At 33.5% G+C, this 16,135-nt stretch overlaps 1 protein-coding gene across 1 annotated transcript; it reads left to right on the top strand.

Moving 5' to 3' along the window:
• Window positions 1–5,908: 5,908 nt before the first annotated feature.
• On the top strand, window positions 5,909–11,722 carry LOC133171557 (uncharacterized). The gene is made up of 4 exons (XM_061306323.1): window positions 5,909–5,976; window positions 8,878–9,028; window positions 10,024–11,111; window positions 11,366–11,722. The coding sequence occupies exons 1-4, from the start codon at window positions 5,926–5,928 to the stop codon at window positions 11,606–11,608; spliced, it is 1,533 nt and encodes a 510-aa protein (XP_061162307.1). The 5' UTR covers window positions 5,909–5,925; the 3' UTR covers window positions 11,609–11,722.
• The last annotated feature ends 4,413 nt before the right edge of the window (window positions 11,723–16,135 follow it).

The following is a 16,135-nucleotide window of genomic DNA, read 5'->3' as shown; positions in this document are numbered from 1 at the left end:
AAACTGAATTTTTTTTGGAAAAATTCAACTACTTATAACATATCTTTCACATATATCATCATATTGCACATGCATTCTAGTTTAAAATCCTAAAGTGGCAATAGAATAGACAATTGGATAAAAAAAAGTTTCAGAATTTTTATAAGTAAAATTTCTTTTGAAAAAAGAAAATATCATTACACCTTAAAAGACTATCTAAAATACATAATCACAAGAAATTATAGTTTTTTTATGCTTCAAAATGGTAAAAGGGGTATAAATGATTAAATCTAGACCTTGATTGAGTATCTTCTCTAAAATATGTGACAACAAATTGGCTTTTTGATTGTTATTTTACATTATTTTTTCAATTCCGGTTTGAAAAGTTTTAATATGAAAAAAAAATAAAGCAATAAATTTCCCCAAAATTCACTTTTTTGTCCGTTCAAGTAAATTCTTTAAATCTAAGCCAAAAAAGAATTTTTATATACGAGTTCTCTTACAAAAAATACTAGATTTTGAAGTGACTCTATGTTACATTATTGTGTTGCACTCCTGACATCTGATATGTATTTTATTTAACATTGTTTTAAAAATTATAACACACAATAACACACTCTTACTTTGTAAATCAATTTGTCGTGTTGATATTTTTCATCGTTTACAGAAGGTTTTTCATATTTTGAAGACCTTAAAACATGATTATTTGCAAAGAGTAATATATATAAATTGTATTTAAAATATATGTGAAATGATGAAGACTATTCCCTGAATTGACTGTAAAATTTCTGTAATTTGGTGATAGACATAGTGTTTTGAACATCAAATAGTATCAAGCATTTTTTTCAACTTATTTTTTATTAAAGATAGTTAAAAAGCATCGGTAATTATGAAGCAGTTTTGTTGCACTCCTGACTGCAGTAAAGTTTAAAATTAAAACCATAGAACACAAAAATTCATAAAGTGTAGGCAACATCAAGTGGTAATGAAATTGTGCAATACTTATAGTCCTATACTTCATAATTAAAACAGATGAAAGTATTTAAAATTCGCATTTTATCTGGAATTATACCCTATTTTATGCCAAAAAACTAGCTTAAATGTATATTTAGAAGATAAAATATATTTTAAAGCATATTTTCCTTTAGAGGACAAACACAGTAATCCACCAGAAAAATTGTACTCATCATTTTTTCTTTATTTTTATTCTTAGCGGATGATTTATAATTCTAACATATTTGTTGCACTCCTGACCAAAAGCATTGGGCCCTTTAAAGTAGAATTGTGAAGTGAAAATTACATAAGAACTTGTTCTGTTGTTTCAGTGAAGTTGAGGAGGAATTACTTGAATTTTATGACAATTTTTTAGTGTGTTTACTTTTAACGTTCATTAAAAAAAATCACAAAATAGATAAAAACACATCTGAATTGATAAAATTGAAAAAGGGAGGATTTTAATTATAAATCTGTCAATAATTTAGTACTAAATTATACAAAAAGATCATTATTAAGTAATGAATACTTCTAAGCATGAATAGAAGTGTTTTCGTCACACAAGCTGAATCTTTACAAAAATGTGTTGCTTTCCTGACCATAGAAATATATATCTGAAGCACAGACAGATTCTATAATTGATAAATCTATTTGATAAAAATGTTCTTTGTGTCTTTATTTTCCAAAATGAAAATCAGAAAATCATGTAATGATAATAGTTTTTTCATGCTTGGGAGCAAAACATCAAATGTTGCACGCCTGACATTATTGGGTATGAACCTGACTCTCATTAATGCTGCTTGTGATTTATGTAATATTTTTGAGTTTTAAAATGTATATCAGTTATTGTTTTATACTTCGAAAATTCTTTTTTGTCTTAATTTTCTTTCAGAATTTTACAATCGATTTTTTGGCAACACTACATTTTTTTCTGTTGCACTCCTGACATGGTATAACATTTTTTTAAACATCAGCCATGACCACAACTTAATTAAACAAAAGTTACTACAGTCCATTATTATTTATTTCACAGATCTTCAAAAAATATTGAAATTTCAAAATGTCACACAAAGGTGTTTCACTCCTGACATTTTTAGCATCATTTTTGGGCATAACTTTTTTGTTAATTGAGATATCAACGAGATATTTGGCAGGTATTTAGACACTATCTAAAGACATTTGCTGAGACATAAAAATTTTCATTGCCTGTATTTTTAGTGTGGGTTGATAAATATGCGTTTGGTCATTTTTTTTAATTCACCCACTACACGATCAGTATGTGCTGCTGACAAAGCAGGTAACAACAGTGTCTTTGTTTGTAAGGCTCTTTATTTAAATTGTATTTTAGAAGAAATGGGATTTAATTCTACAAGTGGTTATCCAACTTATACCCATAGCTCCCTTTATAAGGAGGAAATTCTTCAAAATCATATGTCAGTTTTGAATATTTTTAATACCGTAGATCACCAAATATTCGCGACACCTTATTTTCGCGAGATAGGTATTTGGTAATTATAAGCGAGACAAAATATTCACGAATGCTAGTTATTGCTGTATATATGCAAATAAAAATAAACACGAGAATGAAATTTTTGCGAGCAAACCGTCTCGCGTAATTACGCGAAAATAAAATTCTCGCGAATAAAAAGTGATTTACAGTATTCCCAACAACCAATATGAATTTGAATTAACATATCTATATTGGATTCCGAATCTTCATAAAAATACATAGAGGGTTCCAGTAAATGTTCTACCAAGCCTCTTTACTCCTCACTAAAATATTAACAAAAATGAAGGACAAACTTCAGGAGTACTCAGCAACAATATATTCGAGAAGTGGTGTAAATCAGATGTGGATACTAAAAAATTCCAAGGAACTTTTGGAATTTTTTTGTACCAAAATCAACAGCATAAAAACTTCCGACTTTATATACAACCATTCCCCATTAAAGTTACATTAAAGTCCAGTGCAGGCTTTTTTATATCATTGACAGATGCAGACCTATTTGTGTATTCATATGAAGCAGAATTTGTTCAAAATCTTATACGTCAAAAGAAGAAAACACTTGCCGTGCCTTTCAACTCGACATTTAGATATATCGACGACGTATTGTCAATTAACAATTGTTATTTCCATACTTATGTCGATACGATATATCCCGGTGAACTTGAGATAAAAGATATCTAGAGTCTGACACATCTGTTTCATATTTTGGATATTTTACTTGAAAAAAGACGTTAATGGTAATCTAACAGCCAGACTTTATGATAAACATGATACTTTTCAATCGTAGACTTCCCTTACTTATGCAGCAATATACCTTCACCACCTGTATACAGGGTTTATATCTCTCATCTGATTCGATACGCAAAAGCATGCTCTATGCATGAACAATTTCTAAAACGAGGTAATTTATTGACAAACAAGTTGATGAAACAAGAACATCAGCAGTCTCGTTTAAAGTCCATATTTCGATATATCGACGACGTATTATCAATTAACAATAGTTACTTTCATTCATACGTCGACTCGATGTATCCAAGTGAGCTTGAAATAAAAGATACCACAGATTTTGACACATCTGTTTCATATTTAGATATTTTACTAGAAAAAGACGTTAATGGTAACCTAACTATAAAGATTTATGATAAACGTGATGACTTCAACTTTTCAATCGTCAACTTCCCTTACTTATGTAGCAATATTCCCTTATCACCTGCATATGGATTTTATGTCTCTCAGTTGATTCGATACGCAAGAGCATGAACAATGAACAACTTCTAAAACGAGGCAAGCTATTGACAAACAAGTTGACGAAACAAGGATACCAAAAGTCTTGTTTGAAGTCATCTTTTCACAAGTTTTTCGGTCAATACAATGACCTTGTCGGCACATACAACCTATCATTGAGTCAAATGCTGACTGGCCTTTTCCATACTAATTTTTAGGCCATTATTTATACACTGAACTGTTTACGAATTTTTCCGGGTTTTTTTTTCCCGATCATGACAAGGAGCACACGGCGGGTGTGACCGGTCAGCAGGGGATGCTCACTCCTCCATGGCACCTGATCCCACCTCTAAATTTTGAGGTCCGTGTTTGCTCTGCTCCAATTTTGTATCGTTTCATTGGACTTTTGAGCTTGAATACTGTTCGTTATCTTCATATTTCATTCGTAAGCTCTATGGTCGATACATGACCTTGTCAGCAAATACAGTTTATCATAAAGTCAAATGCTGACTGACGTTTTTCATACTTATTGTTAGGCCATTATTTACACACTGAAGTGTCGACGGATTTTTCCGTTATTTCTCGATCATGACAAGGAGCACACGGAGGGTGTGACCGGTCGGCAGGGGATGCTCACTCCTCCATGGCACCTGATCCCACCTCTAGTGTTTTAGAGGTTCATGTTTGCTCTGCTCCAAATTTTGTATTGTTTAATGATCTTTTGAGCTTGAATACAGTTCGTTATCTCCATATATTTTATGGCAAATTAAGGAGATGAGAATGCACATAAATTTTGAATTAGCCATTCACGACCTTCAAGCAGGACTCATCTAAAACGGCTCAGCTGCCTTTCGAGTTCCAAAAAGTATATTCCATGAATTATTTTTAAGAGGCAAACTGTGAATGAAATGTATCAGACAAAGTAACTGAAACCTGAAATGATAAGAGATATATGTCATTAGACATATGACAGATATTTGAAATATAAAGTATTCTATTTTGTTCTTTCTTACCAGTGTATCCTCAACGTGGGAAAAGCTTGTGTCCGAAAAGATTCAAGCAGAACTATTTTATCAAGAAAATACCATAGAAGAACACTTTAGAAAAAAAGATACGAAAAAAAAAATGAAAAAGACCTAAAATAGGGAATAAAGGCAAAAGGTGGCAGAAGATGAATACAAAATGCAGAAGGAAGATAAAAATCATTTTGTAAAAGAAAAAAATATAAGTTGCAAAGAATACTGACTATAAGAAACAGATCGTTTAACAAAAGAATTAACATAAAGTTGTAACAGAGAATACAAAGATTGTTAATAAAATTGAATTTCAGCCTAAGGATTTATTGAATAAGAATGTTGTGACCTTGCAAAGTGCTGGTTAATTGTCATCTAGATTTGTGACAGTAGCTTCAAGCTTTTCTTTCATATACACTTTTGAATCCCTAGATGCAAATCGATGTATGGAAAGGAAATTCCAAATACACACTGTTAAATCACACATTTTCGTGGGGGTAGGGGCGGGGTGGGGTAGGGATGTTTAATTTTGGTTGTCTTCGAGGTATGAAAAGACCCATTAATCCCCCCCCCCCCCCCCCCGAAATGTAAAATTTCAAATGCATAACTACCTAACACTCCTTTAGCCATGAAATCAAATCCTCAGTTACCAATATTTTTTTCCTATAACCACAAAAATTTCACCTCACACAAATGTGATTTAACAGTAAATGCACATACTGATGAACGTTGAGCTTCCCGTTTATGATGTATCGAAGTTGAACTTTTTTTTAAAGATTTTAAGTTAATTTTTCCAGACGGCCAAGGAAACAGACTGACAAAATAAAATTATCTGGAAGCATTGAGGTACGAGACAAATAATTTTTACCTTCTCACAAACAAGGTCAATAACCGGCTAATTGTCAAATTTAGACTGAATACTCCATACGTAGAATTCTGATTATTTTTCATGTTTCATTAAGGTTGAAAAAATTAATTCTTTTCAAAGGAGTCATAGATGCATTTTTTTAAAAAATGAGACTGTTAAATTAGATTAAAGAGTTTCATTTTTATAAACATATGTCGCAAAAATCGTGATCCCAGTTCCAGCTTTGATAGATATCTTTCCTTTGGGCTAATTTGAAAAAGTATAAAGACACGTTACGCTACATTTTCACATTGTTTAAATTGTGATCAATAGGCATGGATTTAAATGTCTCATCTCTTTGGATGATTGCATTTCTACTGGCTGTACTCCTTTGTCAAATAAATGAAATACAGGTAAGTAGGGCCCCGCATGAAAATATGGGAGCCCTATAAGAATCACATTGTATGTCTGTTTATCAACACTTTTTTGTGACGCGATAACGCATTAATTTTCACGAAATTTCAAATTTTGTCCATAACTACTTTACCATAAGTGCAAGAATGATACCTATAGATTTTACGGTCATCACCTTGTCCATCTGTCTGTACACATGTTTGAATATGTATCCATGACACTTTTGTTGTGAGCGATTACTTAAAGATTTTTCATTGCAATGCTTTTAAATTTTGTACTTAATGTTCTTTACTATGAGAGCAAGACACCTTTAGATTTAGCTGTCTGTATCTACACATATATAGTTTTGACTCGATGACTCAAACAGTTTTTAAATTTTACACAGAAGAACTTTACTACAAAAGAAAGACTGTTAAAAATTAAGGGTCATATCAATTTGTCTGTCCGTATGTATGTATGCCTGAATGTGTATCTGCTAATTTCTTTAACCGCCCATAGAAGGACCATCTCTGATATTGTTAGCCTTTCAGTTTTCTATATTATGAGGCGCCGTTTTAATATTTCAGACGTATTTTCTGATTTAAAAAACAAAACAAAAAGAATACTTGATATCAAATCGAATTCCTGATATAAAAAACATAGATAATCAGAGATTACAGAGCTCACCTCAACGAATGTTGTCTTTAAGTAAGGCAAAGTCCCACACTAAACTAATAACCTTGGAGTGTGCATCCCTAGATGCAACATTTATGCAATTTTTATCTGATAGGGCTTGCAGTTACTTGGGAATAGACTTATCTGAAAACTTAAAACTAGTCACTCATCCAGAAAATGTAAGTCAAATCCAGCATCCAAAGCAAGTTTGAGATTGTTCGTCCCTTGATGTATTATCCGTGCAAGTTTGGTTCAGATAGGCCTTATAGTTACTTGGAAATGAGATCTACTCCAAAAACTTTAACCTGGTTACTCATCCGGAAAACGTAGGTCAGATCCAGCATCTGAAGCAAGTCCTGTAGTGTGAATCCTTAGATGTATCATCCATCATCCATGGAAGTTTGGTCAATATAGGGTTTATAGTTACTTGGAATTGACATCTGATCCAAACTTTAGCCTGGTCACTCATCCGGAAAATGTAGGTCAGATCCAGCATCAGAAGCAAGACCAGAAGTGTGCATCCTTAGATGTATCATCCATGCAAGTTTAGTCAATATAGGGCTTATAGTTACTTGGAAATGAGATCTACTCCAAAAACTTTAACCTAGTCACTCATCCGGAAAATGTAGGTCAGATCCAGCATCCGAAGCAAGTTCAGTAGTGTGCATCCTTAGATATATCATCCATGCAAGTTTGGTCAATATAGGGCTTATAGTTACTTGGAAATGAGACCTGCTCCAAAAATTTTAACCTGCTCCAAAAACGTTAACCTGGTCATTCTTTAGCTGAAATTGCAGCATCTGAAACCTTGACTGGTACAATGAAACACACTAGAAGCATCTTCCATGCATCTCTGACTAATATAGGCCATAGAAGTACTTGAAAAGAAAACTGCTCCAAAATCCTTAACCTGGGATGCGTATTACATAAGCTCCCCCAACTTCGTTGAGGTGAGCTAAAAATAAATTCTTGATATAAAAAAAAATTCATTTTTTTTTTACTATTTATAAAAAATCCGATTTCTTGATATCAGAAATTGATTTTCTGATGTCAAATAATGATTTGCATTTTCTGATATCAGAAAATCGATCTTTTGATGTCAGAAAATAAGACCCCATAAAAATAAGAACGAATTTACGAATGCTCCCTGTGAGGCAACCTTCGTCTTTCCCAGAAATTAGTTGTAAATCAATGTAGACCCACATTAATAGAGACATAAATACAATGTAACAGAAATTCACAAGTTACTTTTCAAAGTCTCGCGTGATCTTGCGGTCCCTATTGTTTACACTTTTCCAATCTTATGCAATTTAAATCACATAAATCTTTAAAATCAACAGGGATAACAAAGTAAAAAAAAATATTTAAATAAACAAATTATTTAGGATGTTATTTTTCTCGTACTTTAAAAAAAAAATAATAAGCAATACGAAAAGAATAATTTGAAATTGCAACAAGTGACTCGTGGTCGGCCATATTGCCGCGATTTCGCCTACTTTCGGTCAATGACCTCTTTAATTTGCCTAGTTTGCTTTTAAAAACCAATATATTGTTTTAAAACTTTACAAATCATACAGCCACATATAAAAGAGTTAATTTAATTTTGGATAGAAATACACAACCGGTAAAGACTTATTTTTAGGATAAAATCAGGTCCATTGCATATTTTAGTTAAACAAACATGTTAATGGCGGAGTTGGGAATCTCTGTTATTTATGTCTCTGATGTGAGGAATTATAAAATAGTAAATCAAATTTCATTATGGTAAATTCGTATAATTCTTTCATGAAAAATGACAACACATTTTAGAAAGCAAACCTGGCACTATGGTTCAGCGATTTTCTACGGGTCAAAGGAGTGTTCATTATTTATGTGAAGATTCTTCTCCATTTTTTTTTAAATTCTAATATCAGAAAAAATATTTTGTGATTTCAAGAAATCAGTTTGAATTTCTGATATAAAAAAAAAAATCATTTTCTGTTATCAGAAAATCGAATTTGAATTTGTGATATGAGATATTCGAATTTTTGATACCAGAAAATGACTTGCAATTTTCTGATATGAAGAATTCGAATTTTTGATATAAAAAATAGCGTTTTTTTGATATTAGAAAATCCTAACGATTTTTTGATATCAGAAAATGATTTTGTGATTTCAAATATTCGAATTTTTGCGGTATTTTTTTTTAAACAAAATAAAAGTGGAAAAAACTACATTACTAAAATTCTCGGTTTTACATATTGTAGGGACAGAAGTATGGTGTAAATAACGTGAAGTCAGTCAGCAAACAGTACAACTCTACCACTGGATTTGTTGATATTTCTGTGGAGATGGTAGCTCCGGAGGCGGGTCTCTCTTTAACTGTGTACTGGCAAATCAACTCGGGTGTCATTGGGGGTAAGCGGTCGAAATTGTAATATATTGCAGTAAATTGTAAATGCCTTTATTTTTTTCTGAAACAAAGGATCATACACACTCAGATTTGTTTTTCAGTGATAAACACACCTGAATGTGTATGACACATCCTGCTGTATGAAAATCTATCGATTTTATTATTTAGTTTTTCTGTAGAAATTTAAAAGAATAATTCTAGGTTACAATTACGTTATATTATTTGCTGTTAAATTTTTATGTGAAAAATACTGCGTATTAAAATCAGACTTTGTACACTTTTAACTAGTACTTTTTCAACTGATATGGAAATCCTGATATTGTCTACTTCAAAACTCATTCTATATCTGCGTTTCTTTCTAATGGATTTGCATCGGATTTATTATGCAAGTACAGTTTTGCAACGCTATAGAAATAAGGATATTGATGATAATATATTAGTAGTACTATATGAACAACAGGCCAATGGGCAGCAGCGTTCACTTGAGTCACCTTGGCCAAAATATTTTTTCAAAAAGATTTTCCCCTTCTTTCTTCCCAGTGAAATTTTGACCCCATATTGTGACCCCAGCCTACCTCCAAGGGGTCATGGTTTATTCAAACTTGAATTCAGACAACAATACGTGCACTCATAGCTCAGGTGAGCTAAATATGAAGGATTCAAGTAGGAATCAGCTGTATACACACAAGAAACAAACTGCAAGGCAATGGTCATACAGATGATCATACGTGGTAGCAGTGGGGGTCTTCATCAAATTTTGTTTGGTGAAAATTCCATATTAGCAAGAGGCGATAAAGATAACCTCTAAAAAGGTTAATAAAGTTCTTTTAGGTCAGATAAAATCGACTAGGTAGACAATTTTTTTAAGACGCCTAAGACATGTGGATATACTGTTCCAAATGTATTAAGGACTGAAGTCGAATATGCATATACAGAGTGGCACAAACCATCACATATCCTCACTGCTCTTTATATTATACTAATATTAAATTCATTTTAGTTGATGAGCCAACATTTGGGTCCTCTGTGAAGAAAAATGGAAAACTGACGGTTTATTCTCTGACTGTGGATTCATCTTATGTAAGAGCGGTGTACTTTACCACCAAAATTGCTGACCAGACCAGCAGTCTGCGATTTGAGTCTTTTTCATGGGGCAAGGATTATCCCAGTAAATCAACTTTCCCTGTACAGTTGCGAAAATGTATCTCCAAATTCTCAGAGGTCTCGTCACCAACTTCAGATGTCCACGAAATTAATGTCGACTTTAACTGCGACCCACCATTCTCAACAAATTATTATAACTGGCCAAGGGTATACTGGGGAATAAAGTTTGGCGTTTATTTGTTCAACAACACAGATGATAAAATTTTTTATCAGCCTATAGAAAATCACAGTGAAAGAAAAGGTGTGCTACTGTCAAGGAATCCTCGAAGCACAGGCAAGTTTTCCTCTCGAAGAGCATCGTTCGAGATCCCGTCTCGGGGAAGATCTTTTGACAGAGACATTGAACCATCGAAAGATTTGTCAAATGATAATTCTGTAAATAGCGAAACTTTATTAACTAAACACGAGTTAGCAAATATAACAATTGGGCCAACACCCTGGGCAAAGATTAGCTTTCCAAAATCATTTCTGAATGAGAGAGTGGTATTCCTGAAAGTCACTTTAGATGCCCCTCTCATCCTTGGACTGGGCATGGTATTTTCCTCTGTTGAGAAAGTATCCATTAGTAAAAATCTCCCCCCTGAGGTATACTTGTCAGAAAGTGGAGGGAAAACCTTTCCACAACCTTCAACTGTCACTTGCCAAACATTTGGGGAAAATCCTCCAAGAGTATACATGAAAAAAGATGGTAGTCAAATAAGCAAATCTGAAAATATCTCAATACAGGAAGTCAGGAGTCCCCTGTTTTCTTCCTCGTATGTCACATTTCATAAGAAAGATGTACAAAACAGAGAAATAGATGGCGAGTACATCTGTTTCTCTGAAAATCCAGGAGGTGACAAGAATGTAAGCACCTTCAAAGTGTACACAGGGCCCACCTTCTTGGAAGATCTTACAAAGATGACAGAAAGCAGTTCAAGAGAGGTAAGTATTGACAGATTCCTTTAATGTTTTGTCTCATAGACTTCGATTTCCTTTTTGTTGATGTTTGTGCATGAGAAAATTATGAATTCTCATGAGCCTTAGGATGATCTTTTTTGAAGGGTTTGTCATTTTCTTTTGTAACTATAAACAAGGATAATTATTACAGACAGATATTCAACTAAAATTAAGATATCTAACAAACACTCTGCTTATCCTAGATACCAATATACCAGTATATCAATGTTTCCTTTTAGCTTAATCTTCGACTCGTGGTTGAAGGAAATGGACAGATGAGGGTATCCTGTCATGTTCCAGTGCCAGACCACATGGTTTTGATCAACAAATCAGAGAAAATAGAGCCATCGTCTACCATGTTAAAGAGAAAAGAGGTCACCTTGACCTACAAATTCCCAGTAGAGGCAGTGCGTCCATTTGATTATTTCTGTAGTGTTTACGATGAATATGGAAATCACAACACTCGATACACTCATTATTGATCTTCACAGTAAAAATTATGATAAGAACTTGAAAAGAAACAACAAATAAATGATTTTTTTTATAGTGCACAATTTTTCTAGAATCTCATTTTTGGTACAATGTTTATGAACATGATGAAGAATAAATCTAAAAAACAAAATACAACTTGCATTTAATGTGCCAATATCAGTCTTAATGTATAATTGTCTCATTGGAACAGAAAAAAATTCAAACTGCATGTGGGTTTCATTCCATGATTCATTTATATATAAAGTCAAAATAAACAATATTCAATAACAAAAATAATTTTAAAGAAACCATTTTAACAAAACTCTCAAAAATTTGACTACATGTATAAGCTCACAATAAGCCCACATCGAAATTAGAAAACTCAAGTACTGTGAGTACTGAGCTCACCCCCTGCCCCATATGAGTATAATGGAAAAAGACCAAATAAAGTAAACAAGAAGCCACAATGCTCACCTGAGTACCTTTAGCCCTGTTGTTCTTCATCAGATTTCCAAAAATATTTCTGTATTCCTTCTAACTCTAAAGGTCTTTGTATTCACACAGCATGGGGATGCTTCAATATCATCATGACTATCATGGTCTTGCAATAATTCAATAAAGCAAATTCTTCTCCTTCATTATGCATTATGTGAAATTTAATTCCTATTTTAGCTAACTCTAACCCACAGTGCATAATTTGAAGAAAAAACATAGGTAATCAAAGATTACGAAACTCACCTCGACGAATGTTATCTATAAGTAAGGCAAATTTCACATCATATTTTTTTTTCTAGTTAGGGTACATCTCAAGATCAATATCCATGCAAGTTTGGTTTAAGTAGGACTTATAGTTACTTGGAAATAGACCTGCTCAAAAAACTTTTAACCTGTTTACTAATCAAGAAAATTTTGGTCAGTTCCAACATCCAAAGCAAGTCAGGAAGTTTCATCCTTAAATGCACCATCTATGCAAGTTTAATCATAACAGGCCATAACTTTATATAGCTAATCCAAAAAAAAAATTACCCTGGTCACTCATCTAGAAAATGTAAGTCAGATTCAGAATCCAAAGAAAGTCTGGAAGTGTTCATCCCTAGATACATCATCCGTGCTAATTTAGTTAAAATATTGCTAAAATTCACTCATGTGGAAAATCTAGGTCTGATCCAGCATCCGAAGCAGGTTTGTTAGTGTACATCCCTAGATGCATCATCCATGAAAGTTTGGTCCAGATGGAGCTTATATTCACTTGGGAATGAGACTGCTCCAAAATCTAAATCTGGTCTCATATGTGGAAAATCTAAATCAGATCCAGCATCTAAATCAAGTGTGGTAATGTCCATTCCTAGATGCATCATCCATGCAAGTTTGGTCCAGGTAGGGCTTATAGTTACTTGGGAATGGACCTGCTCCAAAAACTTTAACCTGGTCACTCATCAGGAAAATCTAGGTCAGATCCAGCATCTGAATCAAGTGTGGCAATGTCCATCCCTAAACGCATCATTCATGCAAGTTTGGTCCAGATGGGGCTTATAGTTACTTGGGAATGGACCTGCTCCAAAAACTTTAACCTGGTCACTCAACTGGAAAATCTAGGTCAGATCCAGCATCCGAAGAAGGTTTGTTAGTGTCCATCCCTAGATGCATCATCCATGCAAGTTTGGTCCAAGTAGGGCTTATAGTTACTTGGGGATGGACCTGCTCCAAAAACTTTAACCTGGTCACTCATCTGGAAAATCTAGGTCAGATCCAGCATCCGAAGCAAGTGTGGTAGTGTCCATCCCTAGATGCATCATCCATGCAAGTTTGGTCCAGATAGGGCTTATAGTTACTTGGGAATGGGACTTGCTCCTAAAACTTTAACCGGGATGCTGACGCCGACGCTGACGCCAGGGGTATAGCATAAGCTCATCTCGACTTCGTCCAGGTGAGCTAAAAATGAATCCACTCAACTTTGGAATGTTTGCATATGAATGGTGCAAATGTATTTCCTGAGGAGATTTTCAAAATTTATTTCCAGTATCATACCATGTAAAACTTTGATTGCTATTGCGATGGCACCCTTCCCCCAGGGGCCACCATTTATTTAATTTAGTATCTACACTATCTTAGGAAGCTTTTGTAAAAGTTTCTTCACTTCTGGACCAAAGGTTCTTGAGAAAAAAGATTTGAACAATTTAGAATCTACACTACCTCAGGAAATTTTATCTCCTCTGGCCCAGTTGTTCTTAAGAAGATTTTTAAAGAATTCTTTTCTATGTATTACAACATAAAAAATTGATCTTCTATTGTGGCCCCACTCTACCCTGGGAGGCCATGATGTGAATGATTTAGAATGAATAGTACATCAGGAAGCTTGCTTTTAAGTTTCACCTTTTCTGGTTCAGTGGTTCTGTAGCAGATTTCTAAAGAACTATTCCTACATATTTCAATGTAAAACTCTGATCTTCTATTGTTATAATCATACAATACATATATCAAAGTAAAACTTTGATCCCCTTGGTGGCCTCACCCAACCCCCGGGCCATTATTTGATCAATTTAGAATCTACACTGTCTTAAGAAGATTTCACACAAGTTTCATCTCTTCAGTCCCAGTGGTTCTTGAGAAGAAGTTTTTTTTTTTTTTTTTTAAAAATTCCTACATATTTCAATGTAAAACTATGATCCCCTATTGTGGCCCCACCCAACCCTGGGGACCAAGATTTGAAGGAATGATTATAGAATCTAAACTACCTCAGGAAGCTTTTACATAAGTTTCATCTCTTCTGGTTCAGTGGTTATTGAGAAGATTTTTAAAGATTTTTTTCTATATATTTCAATGTAAATTTGTGGCCCCACCCAACCCCTGGGTACCATGATTTGAACAATTTAGAATCTCACTATGTAATGAAGCATTCATACAGGTTTCATCCCTTTGGGCCCAGTGGTCTTGAGAAGAAGATTTTTAAAGAATTTTTCTTATATATTTAAATGTAAAACTTTGATATCCCATTGTGGCCCCACCCAAAACCGAGGGGCTATGATTTGAACAATTTAGAATATACACTATCTCATGAAGCTTTCACACAAGTTTCCTCTATTCTAGCCCAGTGGTTCTTGAGAGGAATTTTTAATTACCCCACCCTATTTTTTCCTTTTCCTTGGAATAAGACTTGGCCCTTCATTTAAACAATTTAGAATCCCCTTCACCCAAGAATGCTTTTTGCCAACTTTGGTTAAATTTGGCCCAATGATTTTTGAGAAGTCAAAAATGTGAAAAGTTTACAGATGGATGGACAGCTAGACAGATGGACTGATACTGGACAACAGGTGATCAGAAAAGCTCACTTGAGCTTTCAGCTCAGGTGAGCTAAAAAGAGGTCACAATGGCATTATGTAATAAAGATTCTGTGGAAATCTCACTAAATTTTATTCAGTGGTATAGTTGTGGTACCCATAAAGACAGATGTGCAGACACCCCATCATTATAGACCCTTTTTATATATACTTTTTCAAGTGATGAGTATAATGAACAAAAATACATGTAGTGGAATTGAAAATAAAAATAAAGAAGTATATAAAAAAAATTTACATACATCAAAAAAAACTATCACAGATCAAAGATTCATGGGAAAAAAAACTTTTCTGCTTGAGTTACATAAAGTTAAAGAGGATTTTTATTAAAAGATTCAATAAAAAAAACTTTTCAATCATATTTTGGCACATCCTCACAATGTCAAGGTTTTGTGATTTCGGAACTCTACACAAACCCTTGACATAAGTCATTATTTAAAAGTTGGGCTTGTGGTTACACATGACGTAATGGGTAATTATAAACTAACCAATGAGAATATATTTTTCAAAATAGTCTTTATCAAATTGCCCAAATCTAGAGCATATCTTTTGTGATTGTAAGGAGGACAATCTTCAAAAAATTTATCCCCGATGTTTCATTTAAAGTAACTAGTCACAAATCCTACAATATTGACACTTTCCATTTTAAAGACGAGTCATATTTGTTTACAAAACTTACCTATACAATAAAAGCTGTTTTCTGATTTGTTCCAGTTCCAGACCAGGAACAAATGAAGTAGAAGCTTTTTAGCCCAACTTTTAAATAATGACTTATGTCAAGGGTTTGTGTGGAGTTCCGAAATCACAAAACCTTGACATTGTGAGGATGATATTGGCAGAAAGAAAATAATTGTAAATATAAATTATTGAGACTTTCAAAAATGTTGTACAGTGTAAGAAAAAATAAATAAATAAAGCCTCTTTTTGTGCATGGACGGATGTGATTGGAAAATTTTTTCACAACAGAGGAATGTCATTTCAACCAACCCAGAATGATCAAAAATATATTCATCCTTTGAAGTGACAAAAATACATGAATATTATTGCATGATTTTCCCCCATTGCTTATGATGGCTGTAACCAATGGTGAACATGAAAAACAGACCCAACCCCCTGAAGACATGTTTGAAATAAATAATAATAGAAGATTGTTAAAATAATTCAGAATCTAATACAGTTGAACTTTGGTTTCCTGAACACTGA

The sequence above is a fragment of the Saccostrea echinata genome, unplaced genomic scaffold (genome assembly GCF_033153115.1).
Source record: "Saccostrea echinata isolate AGI-Se365-2 ecotype Australia unplaced genomic scaffold, CSIRO_AGI_Sech_v1 ptg000054l, whole genome shotgun sequence".
NCBI lineage: Eukaryota > Metazoa > Mollusca > Bivalvia > Ostreida > Ostreidae > Saccostrea > Saccostrea echinata.
This window is presented reverse-complemented; position numbering and strand designations above follow the sequence as displayed.

Excerpts from the sequence above, each read along its gene's own strand:
- LOC133171557 (XM_061306323.1), top strand. The coding sequence starts at position 5,926 with ATGATTGCATTTCTACTGGCTGTACTCCTTTGTCAAATAAATGAAATA. Across the intron at positions 5,977-8,877 it reads GTCAAATAAATGAAATACAG|GGACAGAAGTATGGTGTAAA; the intron begins GTAAGTAGGGCC and ends TACATATTGTAG. Across the intron at positions 9,029-10,023 it reads CAACTCGGGTGTCATTGGGG|TTGATGAGCCAACATTTGGG; the intron begins GTAAGCGGTCGA and ends AATTCATTTTAG.